We start from the raw sequence: 19001 nt of genomic DNA on the forward strand, positions 1-19001 counted from the left end.
TTTGAATTTCCAGCTTTTCTGCCCTGCTTTTTCCCCATCTTTGCGGTTTTATCTGCCTTTGGTCTTTGATGATGGTGATGTACTGATGGGGTTTTGGTGTGGGTGTCCTTTCTGTTTGTTAGTTTTCCTTCTAACAGTCAGGACCCTCAGCTGCAGGTCTGTTGGAGATTGCTTGAGGTCCACTCCAGACCCTGTTTGCCTGGGTATCAGCAGCAGAGGCTGCAGAAGATAGAATATTGTGGAACAGCGAGTGTTGCTGTCTGATTCTTGCTCTGGAAACTTCATCTCAGGGGTGTACCCAGCCGTGTGAGGTGTGAGGTGTCAGTCTACACCTAGTGGGGGATGTCTCCCAGTTAGGCTACTCAGGGGTCAGGGACCCACTTAAGCAGGCAGTCTGTCCATTCTCAGATCTCAGCCTCCATGCTGGGAGATCCACTCCTCTCTTCAAAGCTGTCAGACAGGGACATTTACCTTTGCTGAGGTTTCTGCTGCTTTTTGTTTAGCTATGCCCTGTCCCCAGGGGTGGAGTCTACAGAGGCAGGCAGGCCTCCTTGAGCTGTGGTTGGCGCTACCCAATTCGAACTTCCCAGCGGCTTTGTTTACCTACTTAAGCCTCAGCAATGGCAGGCACCCCTCCCCCAGCCTCACTGCCACCTTGCAGTTAGATCTCAGACTGCTGTGCTAGCAATGAGGGAGGCTCCGTGGGTGTGGGACCCTCCGGGCCAGGTGAGGGATATAATCTCCTGGTGTGCCGTTTGCTAAGACCCTTTGTAAAGTGCAGTATTAGGGTGGGAGTTATCTGATTTTCCAGGTGTTGTGTGTCTCAATTTCCTTTGGCTAGGAAAAGGAATTCCCTTCCCCCTTGTGCTTCCCAGATGAGGCGATGCCTCGCCCTGCTTCAGCTCTCGCTGGTTGGGCTGCACCCGTGGACCAGCACCAACTGTCCTACATGCCCCAGTGAGATGAACCCAGTACCTCAATTGAAAATGCAGAAATCACCCGTCTTCTGTGTTGCTCACGCTGGGAGCTGGAGGCTGGAGCTGTTCCTATTCGGCCATCTTGGGTGTTGTGTCTAAAACTCTTTTCTTTAAATTATGCGGTCTCAGGTATTCAATAAATTATCCAGTCTCAAGTATTCCATTATAGCAACACAAAGTGGACTAAGATATACAACTTTCTCTGCTCTGCGTATAAAGAGAATACTTTAAAAAATTGAGCATGATAGATTTTCCTCAGTGCAAATCACCACCAGAGAGTAGGTCAGGCCCTTAAGAGAAGGCCTCATTGGGTTCTAGGTGACTCTAATTCACTTTAGAAGTAACAATCAGTTTGCTTAACAAGGAACAGAACGCTCCCTTCTTCATTCTTGCAAAAACATGGCACTAAACTAAAAAGGGTTAAAAGTTTTTTTAAATTTATTACTTACATGTCATATGTCAAGAACTTTGCTAAATATTTTACATGTCCTAGAACATTTGATCTTCTTAATTGCTGTATTACAGATGAAGATGTTGAAACACAGAATGATTAAATGGTAATTTTTGCCCAGGACAACAAAAGTCCAAAAGAACAACTGAGATTTGAACCCAGATCATTTAATTTCTGATGCCAGGCTCCTTCCACCATGCTGACTAATGTTTCTCTAAAGCAATCATTATCAAAACAATACCAATAAGGGAAAGAATATAATACATTATCATATACAACAAAACATAGATTTCAAGGCACAAGAACACCACATATATCCTAAAATAATAAAAGAAAAAAGTATTTTTGTACAACTCATCTTGGAAGCTTGAATACATGCACCCTGCATCTTTTTTCTACATGTGGGAAGGAAGTCATTTCAGAAAATATAGATTTCACTGAAATGTGAAAGAGGTAAAGTCGCTCTGCTCTTTCTTTTACAAGGGGGAACCGCCAACATTGGGCCGCCGTTCGCACCAAAACCGGTTGGAAGGGGGAAGGCGGGGGGCCCGGGGTCATCATAGAGAAAGTTACTTACCACCGCCGCCTTGGGCAAAAACCCAACGGAAACAAGCGCGTGGTGGCGAGGAGATCGGCTCCATTATTTCACCAGCCAAAAGGAAGCTCCGCCAAAACCAAGATAGCAGGCTATTGTTCACCCATCTGATTGGAAGCGGATTCAAGAGAGGCCCTGTAAGAGGTATCTCCATTCCAAGCTGCAGGAGGAGGAGAGAGGAAAGGAGAGGAACCAATTACGTTTTTTCCTGAGGTTCCTCAGCCCCCCTGGAATTAGGGAAGGATAAATTGAAGTAGAATTCCTGACACTAAGGGAAAATTTGCTGGAAGGCTTTGGACTTTTCGGGGGCCAAGTCTGTTCCAACCTGGCCAGGGTTCACCCCGCAGCCCTTACAGTTTGGGATGAATTTCAAACGCCTCGGGGACCTGTTTTGAATTTTTTCTGCAGTTTGCTATATTATTTTCAATAAATCTGGGACAACAAACACACAACAACAAAAAAAAAAAAAAAAAAAAAAAAAAAAAAAAAAGAGGGTAAAGTCAGTCAACAATCCTAAGTTATAACTGAAGAGCCATCAGCAAGCAGGCTCAGCAACCCTAACATTCTAAAGCCAGACCTCCTGTTTATTAGGCTATGTGGTCAAGTGGAAATACAAAGATTTTAGAGACAGATGGGAGTGTAAGGCCGCTACTGGCGTTAACTAGCAGCGTGACCTCATTTAATCTCTGCAGTTCTTTCTTTTTAGTCCTCCCTTTCTTTTTCACTAAAAGGAATATGCATCTTGTTGTGGAGGTTGAGATGGTGTATCAAAAGTGCATGGCTTAGTAGATGCTCACAAAATGATTATTGTTGTTATGGTGATTATGTGGATGCCAAGGAGAAAGACAGCCTGTATGATTAATGACAGTTTGTTTTTTGTTTGAGCTCACAGCGTTCGATGAAACTTTAATACCAAATTATATCTAATATACTGGCATGTATTGTGGGGAAACAAGATGGATAAACACCAAGTCTCTGCCATCAGGAACTTTACAACCCACAAATAAAATAATTATATAGAGAGTTTGGAAGCAGTTCAGTTTGTTGGTGGAAAGGGCTCAAATAAAACAATAATGGAGATAAGCTCATAAACATCAATTGAGGCCTATTGCAGGTCTTGAATACCAGAAGACAGAGTTCATTCTCAACTTGGCAAAATTCTGTGAGCAGAAAAGTGATTTAAAAACCCTAATTTTTATTTAGGTAGCTTTATCAAGTGAAGGAAGTGGTGGCAAGGAGTCTGGCTAATGATGTGGTCCAGTGTGAGAAGAGCATGAAGTTGGAATTGTTTTTCCAAGGTTGGTGGAAGAATTGAGCTGGTCCTCTGCTTTCCCTCTTAGAGTCTTTCTGGGACCCCAAAAGGAAGTAGAGGGTAGTTGGCTGAGGTTGAAGGTTGTTTGTATGGAACAGGGCAAAACTGACTTGAGTCTCTGGAAGTCACCACTCAGTGGCATGAGACTGCCCAACCAAGATCTGTAAAACTTCCTTGGGTCCAGGTCTCATCACTTTGCCCAAATGGCAAAGAAAAACTGTTCTCATTATATTCCAGATTCCTAGTCTTTCATGCCACAAAAAACAAAAAACAAAAAAAACCTGGTACTCCAAAATTGCATTTTGATGAAATATCTAATTAAATGTCTATGCCTAATAATGGTTTAGTAATGCGATATAACTTCAATTATTTTTCTTTAATGATATTCTACTTAGAAATGTCACTAGTATTTTCAGGATTTATTTTAATCATTAATCTTTAACATACAGGATAGGAAATGAAAATAGCAATTCTATTGAATGCTAATCAGTAATTTGAAAAGATTTCCGGTGACTAAGTTAAAAACATCTTATTAATGTATTATATAATTTCTGTTACAGAACTACACATCCTTCAGTGAGTAGAGTGTGATTTTGAACACTGGGGAGGCGATTCAGTAAATAAGCAGAGGAAAAATATAACAGCAGGTAAGTAATGTATTTAAGGTTGTTTATCAAAGTGTCTGGCATATAGTAAGTGCCCCGAATAACAGGTGTTATTATTTTGAAATCCATTTGAATACACTTTCTTCTCCAGTGTTTATCAAATTAGCTCATACTTTGAACATAAAACTGTTTCTGCTAAAATAAGCTAAGTGTATTGTAAGTCTGTAGAAATGAGTCATCTAAGTTCATTACACCAAAGAAAAAACTTTATCAACTACAGGACAATATATACAATGATGCTAGCTTTTCAGCAAGATGAAACCCTGACTCACTAGCTTCAGTTACATTCACGATACTGTATTTGTTAAAGGATGGCGTGTGCAGAAAAGTACACTTACCTAGTTTTGGAAAGTTCCCAGCAACCAGGGTTAAAATAGGTTTCTTCTTAAACTCATTAAAATAACTAGAAAACTCTCTTTCCTAAGCATCATGATTAATCAAGGCTTAACTAGACTTGAAGATTTTTTTTTTTTTTTTTTTTTTTTGAGACCGCCCCAGGCTGGAGTGCAGTGGTGTGATCTTGGCTCACTGCAACCTCCGCCTTCCGGGTTCAAGCGATTCTCCTCCCTCAGCCTCCCAAGTAGCTGGGACTACAGGTGCCCACCACCACGCTCAGCTAATTTTTGTACTTTTAGTAGAGACGGGGTTTCACCATGTTGGCCAGGCTGGTCTCGAACTCTTGACCTCAGGTGATCCGCTGGCCTCAGCCTCCCAAAGTGCTGGGATTACAGGCATGAGCCACCAAGCCTGGCCTAGACTTGATTTCTTTTTTTTGAGACAGTCTTGTTCTGTCGCCCAGGCTGGAGTGCAGTGGCACGATCTTGGCTTACTGCAACCTTCTGCCTCCTGGGTTCAAGCGATTCTCCTGCCTCAGCCTCCTGAGTAGCTGGGATTACAGATGCGTGCCACCACACCCAGCTAATTTTTGTATTTTTAGTAGAGACGGGATTTCACCACATTAGTCAGGCTGGTCTCGAACTCCTGACCTAGGGATCTGCCCGCCTCGGCCTCCCAAAGTGCTGGGATTACAGGCAGGAGCCACTGAGACCAGCCAGATTTCTTTCATTGCTTGTGATTCTTCAAAACATATCTTAAATTCCTTTGACTGGTAGGGGCAAAGAGTAAGAATATAGGAAACATTTTAAAGTAGGTCATCCTAAAATGTTTTGGAGCTTCCTAGGACTCTAAAATAAAACAATGCCCATTCCTGTTAATTCTCTTAAATATATGTATTTGTGTACATATACTTAAATAGACACAGATATAATAGGGTATAAAGTCTAACTGCAGAAAATTGCAATGTGATTGGAACATCTGACATATTAAAAGGAGGACTATTGAGACTGAATTAAGAGTGGTTAACAGGCCTCACTGAATTAATTTGCATACATTTTCTAATTTAGCAAACTGAAGAGAAATCATCTTCATAGGTTTCTTGTCCATGTCATGTAAGTGGTTTTGCCTGGATGACAGCAAATCAGTCATTTGATTCCATCAAATCAGGCAAGGTATCGAACAGGTTAGTAAAAAGAAAAATAATTAGGAAAAGAAAAAAGGGCAGGGTGTTTCAGTTGATCGACCCACACAACTGTCCCCAACAGACTCCAGTATAGATCTGCTGAAGCATATATTGTAAATTCAGTTCTTCATTTTTAAATAATCTTTATATGTTTCATACTTATCACTTTTTATAATCTTATAATTTGTATCCAATTATACAATTTATTATTTGTAAGGGCTCCACAGGGTAGAGACAAATGACACTTTGAGGCATTACCTAGGGTACAAATATCATTTTAAAAAAGGAATGGAAGCTTTCCAGAGACAATACACCTTCTGTGACAGACATTAGTGAACTCATCAGCTTTTCCTGTTCTCTCCCCTCCAGCTATGTGGTGATGCTACTCTTCCTGACTCCCTCGAAGTTAGGAGTGGCCATGTGACTAATTCTGAATACTGGGTTGTGGCCAACCAGACATGTGTCACTGCTGGCTGGAGCTAGTATGAAACTCTCCAGCTCCCCTTCTCCTTATTGTGGTGACCACAGATATCTCAGATGGTTGAGGCCCTGTCAGCGGGTCGCTGGGTGTGGATGACAGGAGCAGGGCGCCCTGCCAACCTGGGGTGGGCCTGGAGCAAGAGTGAGGAATAACCTGTATCATGTGAAGCCGCTGAAGGGTGAGGGTTGTCAGCACTGCATAATCTAGCCTGTCCTAACTAATATACGTCCCTTGCTTGGAAAACGTAGAGTCCAGGTCATGAGTTTTAACAAAGATACAGAAACGAAATGTGCTGGGTGGCACAGTGAAATTTATTTGTCTTTATGATTTACATATAATAATTAAACACACAAAAGAAAAAACACTGTCAAGATGGCCATATGTAGCTTAGGAAATGACTGGTCCCAATGCAATCATACAAATGTTCATTCGGCGTAAAATGAATTTCTTTTAATGGTTTTAATCTTTTTTTTTTTTTTTTTTTTCCAGTCCCCAAGGCTTGTACCACTCAGTACAAATGTTTTTGCTACTGGGTTATCATCAGGCACATGATGTTTACCAATTCCCAGGAAATGAATAAAATCAACAGAAACATCCTGTGACAATAGAGCACATTTTCATAGAAATGAAATTGATGAGCTTATTACAGTTTGAATCAGTTCAGCTATTAAATCTACACATAAAACATAAAACAATATTAACAAGTTACATTTATATTTTTTTAAAAAATATTTATCATATTTTTTTTGTGCAAGGATTCCACTGATTTCTTTGGTTTTAAACACGATAGATCTATTTTACCTAAATATATATAGTTCTATTTGTACCAAACATCAAAATCAAAAAATTAAACAAAATTTCAAAGGGTAAAATGGAATTATTGCTTCGATATAAAAAAGGCCTAGCCCATTTGAGAACTATTGCCATTACTACTTTCCTATTGGAAAACTATCCTGGAAATCAAGGAATGTACCCCATAGCTCCCTGCAGAAAGTATAATTTGGTTGCACATTATCATCATATTAATATGACCCTACCTTCACCAAAGCTATCCTGATCTTGTCCTTAAAAAACAAAACAAAGCAAAATAGCATAAATAAATAAGTTTACCTAAGGGGATACAATAAATAGACTAGTATACTAGATAGGAATAAAGAATATTGTAACATAAAGCCCTTCAGTGCTGCACAATTAAACAATAGCTTTGGATTTTCAAGGTCTCTAAACGCAGCCTCCATTTCAAAACACAGTTTTATTGCTGATATGCAGCTGACAGAACAAGAGAATACATTTCTTTTGTTCTCCTCATCTGAGACTGAATGCACAGCAGATACAACTGTCAATTCTGCCTTTTGGGAATTTACCTGGGCATGTACCATTGTCAGTTTTTGACCTCTGACTAATTGTAGGGCAAAATCTTAGGATTAAAAATATACAAATATTCCTTCAATTCCTAGTGGTTTCTTGGTCTCCAGAATAGTTAAAAACAGAGAGGAAATTGGACTCAAAAGTTTTGCTGCCTTCTTTTTTTTGCATCCATCGCATCCAGAATGGGCTGTCTTTTCGCAGTGTATCTCTGACGAAGTTCTTCTATCTCCCGTTCCATCATAGGGTCCAGTGCTTTTAACCGCATCTGCAGTTCTTCTAAACTTAGATTTTTCAACTAGATATAGAAACAGACAAAGATATCAATATAGTGAAATTATCCACAACACATTAATGTCTAATGAGTTTTAACATAAATATTTCAGCAAATTCTTTACATCATCTTTGAAGTATGGTTCAACAGTTAAAACAGGAATTTCTTCCTTGAAGAACCCAGAGGTCATATCTTGCAAGAACCTCAAGTATTCTGCAATGAAACAATTGGATCATCTGCCTTTAGTAAAGGGCAAATGAGAAAATATGCTGATGGAATTTGTAAAAGGTACAAAGACAAATCCACCACTGCCAACAAACAGATTTTCAGAATACGTTCCAGGTGTATTCACTCTAACTTCTTACATCTTTGCCAGCTACTGAGTGCTACAATAATTATGAACACTTGCAGAGATCACCCAAGAACATGACAAGACTGAATAAAGGTTAAATTAACCATTCTATCCTCCATTTTACCAAATGCTTAATAAAGAAGATGACTGTGGTAGGTGGTGGGAAGTAAGGCTGAATAGGCCTGGTGGGGCCCCAAAAGTAGGAAGCCATGATCAATTCTGGAGTAGGACAGTTATGGAAGAGTAATCCAGATTTTGTTTCTCCTTCTCCTCCTTCTTCTTCTTCTTATTTATTTATTTTTTTGAGACCATGTTGCCCAGGCTAGCCTCAAGCTTCTGGGCTCAAGAGATCCTCCTCCCTCGACCTCCTCAGTAGCTGGGATGTGCCACTGCACCCAGCTAAGGCTTGGTTTTAAAATAAAACTTGCAACTTACTTTTTGTTTTAAAAAGATAACTGTCTTTGGTTATTTTATGAGTCAAGGAAGAAAAATACTCATTACTTATAGTCATCCAAAGTAGCATGTCCCAGCAGATCCTTTTACTTGCCATCCCTGGCCCTATCGTGACTTCTGCTTTCAAAAACCAAATTCACTCTTAGCTGAAAAAGACTCTGAGGATACTGAAAAGAATGAGTCACAGACTCTCTGAAGAAAATTCAAAAAAGGAGTTCCAAAAATATTTTGAGAAATGACAGTGTTATGGAGAAGAGTATGCAGGCTTCCATGATGATGACTTTGAAGGTGAACGCCACTCACTTCAGTACATAAGAAGTTCTGGTATGTATATTAATAATCAGCCCTGTTACTTTGTAGTCATATGTCATGAAAGAACCTAGCTTTTAATATTATGCTATAAAAGATACATTTATATATAATATGTATTATTATACACTTTCTTCATTGACTTTTAATTCAAGTAGTGATCATGCATCTGTTACATGCTCGGTGCTGTTCAAATTGCTGCGGGGATACAGAATAAGACAAACAGGGAAACTCCAAACTTTGAACTGTACACATCAGTAATGGCCACATTGAAAGGCCAATGTATACCACACAACCACATTTCCCAAGAAAGACACACCCAACTATGTCTACGTAGGATCCAATTCCACTTGTGTGTTCTTCAATATCATCTCTATTTCAGCCGATGTTAATCTTTCCCATTTCTAAATTTCTATGTAACACTCATAATTTAAACAACACAATTTAGTATTTGATTCTAAATCATGTACTATTTTATAATTGATTTTTATGCATGAGTTTCATGTCCCTAGATATTCCAAAACATATTTAGACTTCAGAGACTGTACATACACCAAGAAACTATCCTACTATACTGCAAATAACATGACATAAAGGTAGATAGATAAACACAAATAAGAATACATGACCCAAAGGAGTGGGTTACTCTAAGATTAGAAGAACTAACATATTATATAAAGCAAACAATTATCATTACTTCAATTCTGATTTAAGTTATTCCTGTAAATATCTTGTACTACTTTTACTGGGGCAAACTGCCAATAAGTTTATAAATATTGTATTGCAGTAATAGAATGAACTCAGAGAAAGAAGCTACTTAGAAGAAAAATTTTCTTCCTTTAACAGATTTTATATTTTCAATACGCAAAATTTGTGAAAAACAGGTCTGTGATATTAGAGAACCATTATCTAACATTATTAAGGAATTAGGTGTTCATGTAAGTAAATTAATGAAATACCTAAATCTTAGTCCTTTAAGTGATAAAACTTTGTCTCAGTATCACATACACATACACACACATGCAAGCACACATGTGCACACACATATGTATGTACATATGCTCTTTTTTGGTTCTATATGACTTTTAGGATTTTTTCTAATTTTGTGAAAAATGATGTTGGTATTTTGATAGAAGGACTGAATCTGTAGACTGCTTTGGGCAGTAAGGTCTTTTTCATAATATTGATTCTTCCAATCCATGAGCAGCAGATTTATTTCCATTTGTGTCATGTATGATTTCTTTCAACAGTGTTTTGTAGTTCTCCCTGTAGGGATCTTTTATCTTCTTGGCTAAGTATATTCCTAAGTAATTTATTATTATTAATTATTTTACAGCTATTGTAAAAGAGGTTGAGTTCTTGGTTTGAGTCTCAGCTTGATCACTGTTTGTGTACAGTAGTGCACTGATTTGTGCACACTGATTTTGTAACCTAAGACTTTACTGATATGGTGTGGCTGTGTCCCCACCCAAATCTCATCATGAATTATAATCCTCATAATCCCCATGTATCTAGGGAGACACCTGGTGGGAGGTGACTGGATCATGGGGGCAGTTTCCCCCATGCTGTTCTGGTGATAGTGAGTGAGTTCTCACAATATGTGATGGTTTTATAAGGGGCCCTTCCTTCTTCACTCTCACTCTGCTCACCCCTGCCACCACATGAGAAGGTCCAGGCTTGCTTCACATTCACCTTCACCTTCTACCATGATTGTAAATTTCCTGAGTCCTCCCCAGCCACATGGAACTGTGAGTCAATACACCTCTTTCCTTTATAAATTACCCAGTCTTGGGTGTTTCTTTATAGCAGTGTGAAAATGAACTAACACAGTTAACTGGCACTGAGGTAGTGGGGCACTGATATAAAGATACTTGGAAATGTGGAAGTGACTTTGGAACTGGGTAATGGGCAGAGGTTGGAATAGTTTGGAGGGCTCAAAAGAAGATAAGAAGATGTGGGAAAGTTTGGAACTTCCTAGACATTTGTTGAATGGTTTTGGCCAAAATGCTGTTAGTGATGTGGACAATGAAGCCCTGGCTGAAGTGATCTCAGATGAACATGAGAAGCTCATTGGGAACTGGAGCAAAGGTCACTCTTGCTATGCTTTAGCAAAGGGACTGGTGGCATTTTGCCGCCACCCTAGAGATCTGTGAAACTTTGAACTTGAAAGAGATGATAGGGTATCTGGTGGAATAAATTTCTAAGCAGCAAAGTGTTCAAGATGTGACATGGGTGCTCTTAAGAGCATTCAGTTTTATGGATTCACAAATAGATGGTTTGAAATTGGAACTTACATTTAAAAGGGAAGCAGAGCACAGAAGTTTGGAAAATTTGCAGCCTGATGATGTGATAGAAAAGAAAAACCCATTTTCTGGGGGAGAAATTCAAGCCTGCAGCAGAAATCTGCATGAGTAATGAGGAGCCGAGACAATGGGGAAAATGTCTCCAGGGCATGTCAGAGATCTTGCCAGCAGCCCCTTTCATCACAGGCCTGGAGGCCTAGAAGGAAAAATAGTTTGATGGGCCAGGCCCAGGGGCCCTGCTACTCTGTGCAGCCTTAAGACATGGCACCCTGCATCCCAGCCATTTCAGTTCCAGTCATGGCTAAAAGGGGCCAAGGTACAGTTCGGGCCATGGCTTCAGCTCATGCCTTGGTGGCTTCCATGTGGTGTTGGGCCTGCGAGTGCAGAGAAGTCAAGAACTGAGGTTTGGGAACCTCTACCTAGACTTCAGAGGATGTAATGGAAATGCCTGGATGTCCAGTCAGAAGTTTGCTGCAGGAGTAGGGCCCTCATGGAGAACCTCTGGTAGGGCAGTGCAGAAGGGAAATGTGGGATTGGAGCCCTCATAAAGAGTCCCCACTGGGGTGCTCCCTAGTGGAGCTGTGAGAAGAGACCCACTCTCCTCCAGACCACAGAATGGTAGATCCATCCACAGCTTGCACCAGATGCCTGGAAAAGCTGCAGACACTCAACGTCAGTTTGTGAAAGCTGCTGAGAGGAGGGCTGTAACCTGCGAAACCATAGGGGTAGTGATGCCCAAGACCATGGGAGCCCACCTCTTGCATCAGTATGACCCAGATGTGAACATGGAGTCAAAGGAAATCATTTTGGAACTTTAAAATTTAATGGCTACCCTGCTGGGTTTCAGATTTGCCTGGGGCCTGTAGCCCCTTTGTTTTGGCCAATTTCTCCCATTTGGAAAAAGAGCATTTATCCAATGCCTGTACCCCCACTGTATCTTGGACGTAACTAACTTGCTTTTGATTTTACAGGCTCCTAGGTGGAAGGGATTTGCCTTGTCTCAGATTAGACTTTGGACTTCGACTTTTGGGTTAATGCTGGAATGAGTTAACACACTGGGGGACTGTTGAAAAGGCATGATTGTATTTTGAAATGTGAGGATGAGATTTGGGAGGAACCAGGGACAGAATGATATGGTTTGGCTGTGTCCCCACCCAAATCTCATCTTGAAGTGTAATCTCCATAATCTTGGTTTATAATCCCCATGTGTCTACAGAGAGACCTGGTGGGAGGTGATTGGATCATGGGGGCAGTTTCCTCCATGCTGTTCTCATGATAGTGAGTTCCCACAAGACCTGATGGTTTTACAAGGGGCTCTTTCCCCTTTGCTCTCTGCTCTCTCCTGCCACCATGTGAGAAGGTCCAAGCTTGGTTCACCTTCACCATCCGCCATGATTATAAGTTTCCTGAGGCCTCCCCAGCCATGCAGAACTATGAAACAACTTGATTTTTAAAAACATATTGAGACTTGTTTTAGGCCTATCATATGGTTTATCTTGGAGAATGTTTCATGTTGGATGAGAAGAATGTATATTCTGCAATTCTTGGGTAGAATGCTCTGTAAATATTTGTTATGTCCATTTGTTCTAGAGTGCAGTTTAAGTCCTGTCTTCAATGACTTTCTGCCTCGATGATCTGTCTAGTGCTGCCAGTGGAGTGGTGAATTCCCCCACTACCACTGGGTTGCACCTATCTCTTTTCTTAGATTTAACAGCAATTGTTTTATGAATCTCAGAGCTCAAGAGTGAGGTGCATATTTATTTAGGACAATATCTTCTTGTTGGATTGATCCTTTTATCATTATATAATGTCCTTCTTCATCTTTTTTTTACTGTTGTTGCTTTAAATTCTGTTTTATCTGATACAAGAATAGCTACTCCTGCTCACTTTTAGCTTCCATTTGCATAGAATAACTTTTTCCACCCCTTTGAGTCTATACAAATCCTTATGTGTTAGGTAAGTCTCTTAAAGACAGCAGATATGTGGTTTGTAATTTTTTATCAATTCTGCCAACCTGTATCTTTTAAGTGGAGCATTTAGATCATTTACATTCAACATTAATATTGAAATGTGAGTTACTGTTCCAGTCATCACATTGGTTGTTTTCCAGATACTCTGTTTTCTTCGTTGTGTTATTGTTTTACAGGCCTTGTGAGTTTTATGCTTTCAAGAAGTTCTATTCTGGTGCATTATCTACCTTTTGTTTCATGATTTAGAACCCCTTTTAGCATTTCTTGTAGGGATGCTCTGGTAGTGACAAATTCTCTCAGCATTTGCTTGTCTGAAAAAGAATTTATTTCTCCTTCATTTATGAAACAGTTTTGCTCAATACAAAATTCTTAGTTAACAGTTTTCTGTTTAAGGAGGTTAAAAATAGGACCCCAGTCCCTTCTGGCTTGTAAGGTTTGTGCTGAGAAGTCTGCTGTTAGTCTGATAGGTTTTCCTTTACAGGTTACCTAACGTTTTGTCTCACTGCTCTTGGTGATGTCCTTTTTGCAAAGAATCTCCTAGAAGTTCTTTTTTAATTAAAAAACTTTTTCTGTGGGTGCATAGTAGGTACATATGGGGTACCTGAAATGTTTTGATACTGACATGCAATGTGAAAGAAGCACATCATTGAGAATGGGGTATCCATCCCCTCAAGCATTTATCCTTCGAATACAATCTAGTAACACTCTTCAAATTATTTTAAAATGTACAATTAGTTATTATTAACTATAGTAACCCTGTTGTGCTATCAAATAGTAGGTCTTATTCATTCATTCTTTCTTTTTTTTTTTTTTTGACAGAGTCTTACTCTGTCATGCAAACTGGAGTGCAGTGGTATGATCCTGGCTCATGCAACCTCTGCCTCCTGGGTTCAAGCAATTCTTGTGCCTCAGCCTCCCAAGCAGCTGGGATTATGGGCATGTGCCACCACATCTGGCTAACTTTTATATTTTTAGTAGAGATGGGGTTGTACCATGTTGCCCAGACTGGTCTCAAACTCCTGACCTCACGTGATCTGCCTGCCTCGGCCTTCTATTTTTTTTAATACTCATTAACCATCCTTACCTCCCCGTCACTGCCTTCCTTGCCCCACCACCCAACTACCCTTCCTAGCCTCTGGTAACCATTCTTCTACTCTCTATGTCCATGAGTTCAATTGTTTTGATTTTTAGATTAAAACACTTAATAAATGAGAACATGCAATGTTTGTCTATGCCTGGTTTATTTCACTTAACATAGTGATCATCAGTTCCACCTAAGTTGTTGCAAATGACTGGATCTCATTATTATGACTGAATAGTACTCCAATGTGTATATGTACCACATTTTCTTTATCCATTCATATTTTGATGGACACTTAGGTTGCTTCCAAATTTTAGCTATTATAAATAGTGCTGCAACAAACACAGGATGCAGTTCTCTCTTTGATATACTGATTTCTTTTCTTTTGGATACACACCTAGCAGTGGAATTGCTGGATCATATAGTTCCTAGGAGTTATTTGAGCTTCTTATATTTGAATATCTACATCTCTAGCAAGGCCAGGGAAGTTTTCCTCAATTATTTCCTCAAGTAAGTTTTCCAGACTTTTTGCTTTCTCTTCTCCCTCAGGAACACCAATGATTCTTAGGTTTGGCCATTTTACATAATCCCATATTTCTTGGATACTTTGTTCATTTCTTTTCTTTTTTCTTTATTTTTGTTTGATTGGGTTAATTTGAAAGCCTTGTCGTTGAGCTCTGAAATTCTTTCTTCTACTTTGCCTATTGTTAAAACTTTCCACTGCATTTTGTAATTCTTTAAATGTGTCTTTTGACTCTGGAAGCTCTGATTAGTTTTTCTTTAAAATATCTATATCTCTTTAGAAAATTTTCATTCACATCCTGAATAGTTTTCAAACTTCTTTATGTTGTTTTCACCTTTCTCTTGTTATCTCCTTTGGTACCTTAATAATCCACCTTTGAATTGTTCATAAAAAGGTATTTCAAAGATTTCATCTTGGTTTAGATCAATTACTGGACAGCTAGTGTGATCTTTTCAGGGGTGTTATAGAACCCTGCTTTGTCATATTGCCAGAATTGTTTTTCTGGTTCATTCTAATTTGGGTAGAAATATATAGAATGCTTCACAAATGTGCATGTGAGCCTTGCACAGGGGCCATGCTAATCTTCAGTTTTTCATTCCAATTTTAGTACATGTGCTGCTGAAGTGAACACTGTCAATTTTTTTGAACAGAAAATCTTTATAAAGTGTTCCACAGAATATACTGCCTTCTTTCTAAGCAGAGGACATAAGGAGACGGTCTTTCCTTGATAATGAGTTATCACTACTTTTATTAATAATCTGTGTTACATATTAAATTTCTCACTCCTTTTTTGGCTTTTCTGTCAGCTCCTCTTCATGGCCATCATTGAACATATACCCTTCCTATCTCTATAGCAAGTATGTTCATCTACTGGGAACCAGAAAAGCAATTAAACAACCTCATAAGGCATTACCCCAAATAAGAATAGGTTGTGAGTGAAATCCTGAAGCTGTCTGAGGAAAGACAGAGCATGGCCTTAGTGCTGAAGCTCATTAAACCTGTTTCTAGTTTTGTATTTATTTTACAACTATCTGATTTCAGTTTTGTGGTTGTATAAGGTTGAGTTTAGAGGAAATCTGACTTCTGCATAAGCTACATATATAGCTAGGTCTTCAGGTGGGCTGTCAGAGAACTTCAAAGTACTCACTGACATATTTATTGAGATTTTTCTACAGACCAAGCATAGTAGGTTCAGAGATGAGTAAAACACTCTACCTCCCACAATGAGATTGCAATCTAGCTAGCAAGACAGGCCCATACACAGCTAACTCACTGAAGGATGAGTAAGATGATAAAATGGGAAACAGGATAGAGAAGGAAAACAGCATGAGTAAAAACATATATGGTACACGACTGTCTGGCATCTTTAGAGATATCTAGCAGACTGCTGGGATTAGAGAAGGATTCATGCAGGAAGATGAATAGAAGATGAGTCAGGAAAAAGAGAGCAAGGCCAGGTTGCTGTGGGCCTTATGTGTGTTGCTGCAAACTTCTGTGACAAGAAAGAAATGCTAAGTCATTTTGAGCATAAATGGTGATGTGATCACATATGAACTTTAGAAAAATATCTCCAGTAGCAGGTATAGGAAATGGATTGCCATGGGAGAAAAAAATGGAGGCAAGAAGATCCATTAGTAGGTTACCACAACAATCTAGTGAGAAGGTTAGGCTTGGACCAAGACAATGGAAGTGGAGATTAAGAAGAGAAGGATTTGAGATCTTTGAAAGTAGAATTGGTAGGGTTGTTTTTGTTGAGTGACTGATTATAAAGGGTCAGAAAATAGGAAGGGTTAAGGATGATTCTGACTTCAAGCTTCGGTAATGGGGTAGAGATCGATACTATTAATAAGGTAGGGCAGTTAATGAAATTAATTTTAGTACTGGTGAGTTTGAGCTATGAACAAGGCACCAAGGTGGAGACATCAGATATGGATTGTAATTCAGGGTTTGGAGGTGAGGAGAGAGATCCAAGCAAAAGATACAGACTTAGGGAAGTATCAGCATTTAAGCTGTAACTGAAACCCTTGATGAGGAGTAGGTTATCCAGGGAAAGAAGGTTTTCTCCCTGATCTTACTATCTTTCAGATAGTGTCCAACAGAAAATAACACTCACACTAAGCATTTGTGGTCAGAGACTCTTCTCATTTTGTTAATAGAACAGTAATATCAGTAGGTTTCTAAGTAGCTCTAAATTATGGTGTCATATAGACAAAAAAAAGGTGAGGTTGTGTGGCAAAATTTTCACTTTTAGATAGTAGGCATGATTTATAGACAAACTTCTGGCTTTGATTAAGCCCTAATAACACGTATTTAACACTTGGTGTTTCTCTAGCTATCAAGCCTCCCATAGGCATGAAAATGCTTTTGGAAAGAAAATGTGACAGAAGCGGCCTTTTCAATCTCTCGAAAAACAGTGCTGCAACTGCTCAATGCCTTAGTAGTAAAAAGATTCACAAACCAGCTAAAGAGACTCACAGTGATTTAAATGACCCTGTACTATCATAGTTTTTATCCTTTCATTTTATTTTATTTTGCAGTTGCAAGATCTAATAGAGTGAAATAGAGTGAAAACAGAGCTCCCATACAAAGGGAGGGGACCCAAAGGGGGTTGCCATTGCTGGCTTGAATGCCTGGGTTTATATCCCGATCATTGTCCCTCCTGTTGTGCTCTCAGGCAATAGATGATTGGCTATTTCTTTACCTTCTGTTTTTGCCTAATTAGCATTTTAGTGAGCTCTCTTTACTATCTGATTGGTTGAGTGTGATCTAAGTTGCAAGGCCCATGTTTAAAAGTAGAAGCGGTCACCTTCCCATCTAGGCTTAGGGATTCTTAGTCGGCCTAGGAAATCCAGCTAGTCCTGTCTCTCAGTGCCCCCTCTCAACAGGAAAACCTAAGTGCTGTTGGGGAGGCTGGCTGACGACCACTCTAACTGCTTCCTGCTGAATTGGGGTGAGATTTTATCCTGTTAAAATGCGAATCCAAATTAAAAGTTTTTTGAGCTAATAAGGATATTAGAAGAAAAAGTTGAACTTCCTAATATCAGTATATTTTGACAAAAGTTTCCTTCATTAAAATCAGGTTTCCTGAAAATCTTTATGAAAAGGAAGGAAAATCACCTCAGAATTATGTTTATGGATCAGAGTTTGTGGTAAATCTGTTACTTTTTTTTTATATATAGGAAAGAAATGTCACTTGCCATCTTTCTATAATACTTAAAACACAAAGTAGCTGTATTACCACAGCTATACACTGGTTTACTAGTTCCAAAATCAATTCAGTGTTGGAGTAACAAATCTGATTCATGCTTCTCAGAGTTTATAATGGGGTCAGTCAACTCAGTAAACGTAATAATTTTAAAATATTCATACATTGTAAGTTTTACTATACATTTACCGAACAAATGTATAAAAAGGAATAACTGATCTGGAAATGGCTTTAGTGTGTTTAAGGCTAGTTCTCTTTAATAAAATTCAGTTTTTAGGTTAATAATAAAATAGAACCAGGGTGGGGCAAGATGGCCGAATAGGAACAGCTCCAGTCTCCAGCTCCCAGCGCGAGCGACACAGGAGACAGGTGATTTCTGCATTTTCAACTGAGGTACTGGGTTCATCTCACTAGGGAGTGCCGGACAATCGGTGCTGGTCAGCTGTTGCAGCCCGACCAGCGGGAGCTGAAGCAGGGCGAGGCATCGCCTCACCTGGGAAGCGCAAGGGGGAAGGAAATCCCTTTTCCTAGCCAGTGGAACTGAGACACACAACACCTGGAAAATCGGGTAACTCCCACCCCAATACTGTGCTTTACCAAGGGTCTTAGCAAACGGGCACACCAGGAGATTATAGCCCACACATGGCTGGGAGGGTCCCACGCCCACGAAGCCTCCCTCATTGCTAGCACAGCAGTTTGTGATCTAACGGCAAGGCAGCAGCAAGGCTGGGGGACGGGCGCCTGCCATTGCTGAGGCTTAAGTAGGTAAACAAAGCTGCTGGGAAGCTCGAACTGGGTGGAGCTCACAGCAGCTCAAGCAGGCCTGCCTGTCTCTGTAGACTCCACCTCAGGGGACAGAGCACAGCTAAACAACAACAACAACAACAACAAAAAGCAACAGAAACCTCTGCAGACGCAAACGACTCTGTCTGACAGCTTTGAAGAGAGCAGTGGATCTCCCAACATGGAGGCTGAGATCTGAGAACGGACAGACTGCCTGCTCAAGTGGGTCCCTGATCCCTGAGTAGCCTAACTGGGAGACATCCCCCACTAGGGGTAGACCGACACCCCACACCTCACATGGTGGAGTACACCCCTGAGAGGAAGCTTCCAAAGAAAGAATCAGACAGGTACACTTGCTGTTCAGCAATATTCTATCTTCTGCA

General features: G+C 39.9%; 1 protein-coding gene across 1 annotated transcript in view; it reads right to left on the bottom strand.

Moving 5' to 3' along the window:
- Positions 1 to 6290: 6290 nt before the first annotated feature.
- Positions 6291 to 19001, bottom strand: part of STK3 (serine/threonine kinase 3) — a 267782-nt gene continuing 255071 nt past the window's right edge. Inside the window, exon 8 of the mRNA XM_017892571.1 lies at positions 6291 to 7663. Within this exon, the coding sequence (XP_017748060.1) occupies positions 7505 to 7663 (159 nt within the window). The 3' untranslated portion in view covers positions 6291 to 7504. The remainder of the gene's footprint in view (positions 7664 to 19001) is intronic.

The sequence above is a fragment of the Rhinopithecus bieti genome, unplaced genomic scaffold (assembly GCF_001698545.2).
Source record: "Rhinopithecus bieti isolate Rb0 unplaced genomic scaffold, ASM169854v2 scaffold_73, whole genome shotgun sequence".
NCBI classification, from domain to species: domain Eukaryota; kingdom Metazoa; phylum Chordata; class Mammalia; order Primates; family Cercopithecidae; genus Rhinopithecus; species Rhinopithecus bieti.